The sequence below is a fragment of the Ammodytes marinus genome, assembly GCF_949987685.1.
Source record: "Ammodytes marinus genome assembly, chromosome: 20".
Taxonomy (NCBI): Eukaryota; Metazoa; Chordata; class Actinopteri; order Uranoscopiformes; family Ammodytidae; genus Ammodytes; species Ammodytes marinus.
This window is the reverse complement of record NC_137224.1, coordinates 942,211-944,710: the sequence shown is the minus strand read 5'-3', so window position 1 is coordinate 944,710 and position 2,500 is coordinate 942,211. Positions and strand designations below refer to the sequence as shown.

At 40.5% G+C, this 2,500-nt stretch overlaps 1 protein-coding gene across 1 annotated transcript in view; it reads right to left on the bottom strand.

Moving 5' to 3' along the window:
* Positions 1–2,479: 2,479 nt before the first annotated feature.
* Positions 2,480–2,500, bottom strand: part of btbd17a (BTB (POZ) domain containing 17a) — a gene marked incomplete at both ends in the record, with an annotated part of 7,411 nt that continues 7,390 nt past the window's right edge. The window contains one exon of the mRNA XM_080049582.1: positions 2,480–2,500. This exon is cut by the window's right edge and continues 301 nt beyond it. Within this exon, the coding sequence (XP_079905708.1) occupies positions 2,480–2,500 (21 nt within the window).

Sequence of the window (2,500 nt, the reverse complement as noted above, 5' to 3'; positions counted from 1 at the left end):
GCATCTGGTGGTGAATTAATACAAGACAAAGAAATCACACATCAAGACAATTATATATTTTTTTGTTTTCAAAACTTTAATAAAAATCTTTATTATGACGTTGTTTATCCAACATGAATCTACAGATTTACTTAAAGGTGAAGTAAGCGGTTTATTTCTGTTAATATAAGTGTTAAATCGCTCTTTATTCACACAGTGATCACTTACATAATGTGCGCGTTTCATAAAGCCGATCTCTCAGTCAGCTACTCTGCATGTAATCGGCAAAAAAACTTATTGGAGTATCCCGAAATTGTTATCCAATCAGAAGAGAGAATGCTACAAACCGACACCCGTCTCACTCATATGTAGTATATACACTCCATGGTCTCACTGCCGGTGCACGCCAGAGCAACAGATGGGTGAATGTGTATGCGCCTACAATGGCGGAGCAGGTAAAAATCCTTCCCAATGTCTGTTTTGATGGTTTTTATCATGTTTTTATCACACTTATGGATCTGAGATGATGCTAGATAACTCGCTGCTTGAAGACCGCAGTGCATTAATGTGGTGACGTAGGGACGAGCGAGGGGGGGGACTGCTAACTGCAGTCACTGACAGGAAGTTATAGCTAAAAGAACCATTCCGCTTACAGCACCTTTAAAATCACATAATGAACTAATGACATGGTAAACTGACATCTACTGTAGATACTTACATTAATGGTTTTGTAAATAAATTATAATAAAAAGTAAATAGTAAAAATATTTCTGTTGAACCGACCGGAGAGTCATTTGGTGCCCAGCAATCAATGAAGTCAAAAGAGTTTTATTTTATTTTGTTGTACTTATTTGCACTTATAACTACTGTTTCAAAAGTATTTAAAGGTGCAGTGTGTAATATGACATCATCAAGAAAGTTCTAGAATGCAACGCTCCCTGGGTAACCCCAACCCTTTTGAATAATAACAGAAGCTACAGTGGCCTTCAAGGACAAGAACAATTCTAAATTCTAAACAATGCACCTGATGACATTCCAAAAACATGGATGCCTCCATAAGACTTGCCTGCTCAATGTACAAAATGTAATATTAATATTTGTAATTCTCCACTCAGGAGGATAATTCAGATTATTGGCAGAGGTAATTTTACACCAATGATGACATATTTATGAATGAGGATATTGATTTTAGCTAATACATTACTTAAAATGTTACACAGTGTCCCTTTAATATTCAAGATAACTTTATTAATATAGATACGTTCACGTGCGCACAGGAAAGATTGGGACGCCATTGTTTCCGGTGTGCATGAAAAACCATATCATGTGCACGCAACAGTACCTAGTGCTTTTTGTACTTACTTGCACTTATAACTATTGTTTCAAAAGTATTCATAATTATATTTGAAGCAAGTCCGACCACCTTGTTGACATATACACACAAAAATGGTTATTTTCAGAAATATACCTCCGATAAACGTTCACTTTTCAAACCAAATGTATTCCAGTTTCAACGTAGAAATCTACATGTAATTTGACCTAGAAATCACCAAATTCAGGCGTACTAGGTGATCAAGTACAGACTGTGACCCCTGTATTGTAAATGGGGTATAATAGCACCAATATAAATACAGAATATAGAAGAGCGGTTGTAATGAATTAAGCCTGAAGTCATTTGTATTGTATTGTGTGTGTGTGTGTGTGTGTGTGTGTGTGTGTGTGTGTGTGTGTGTGTGTGTGTGTGTGTGTCTGTGTGTGTGTGTGTGTGTGTCTGTGTGTGTGTGTGTGTGTGTGTGTGTGTGTGTGTGTGTGTGTCTGTCTTTGTTTGCTTAATTAAAGATATCCTATCAGTTCTTGGTTGTAATGAGTGTCTGGTATAAAGGCTTCACCACTATGTGCACGTAGAGGGAGTGTGTGTGTGTGTGTGCGTGTGTGTGTGTTTCTGTCTTTTTGTCTGTCTGTCTGTCTGTCTGTCTGTGTACGTATCTGTGTGTCTGTCTGTCTGTGTTTGTATGTGTCTGTCTGTCTGTCTGTCTGTCTGTCTATATGTGTGTGCTTAATTAAAGATTTCCTATCATTTATTGGTGGTTCTGAGTGTCTGGTGTGTGTGTGTGTTTGTGTGTGTGTGTGTGTGTGTGTGTGTGTGTGTGCGCCTGCCTGCTTGCCTGCCTGCCTGTCTGTCTGTCTGTCTGTCTGTCTGTCTGTCTGTCTGTCTGTCTGTCTGTCTGTCTGTCTGTCTTTCTGTCTGTCTATCTGTCTGTCTGTCTGTGTGCCTTCCTGCCTGTCTGTCTGTCTGCCTGCCTGCCTGCCTGTCTGCCTGTCTGCCTGCCTGCCTGCCTGCCTGTCTGTCTGCCTGTCTGCCTGTCTCTCTGCCTGTCTGTCTGCCTGTCTGCCTGTCTGTCTGTCTCTCTGTCTGTCTCTCTGTCCTTCTGTCTGTCTGCCTGCCTTCCTGCTTGCCTGTCTGTCTGCCTGTCTGCCTGCCTGTCTGCCTGCCTGCCTATCAGTTCTTGGTTGTAATGAG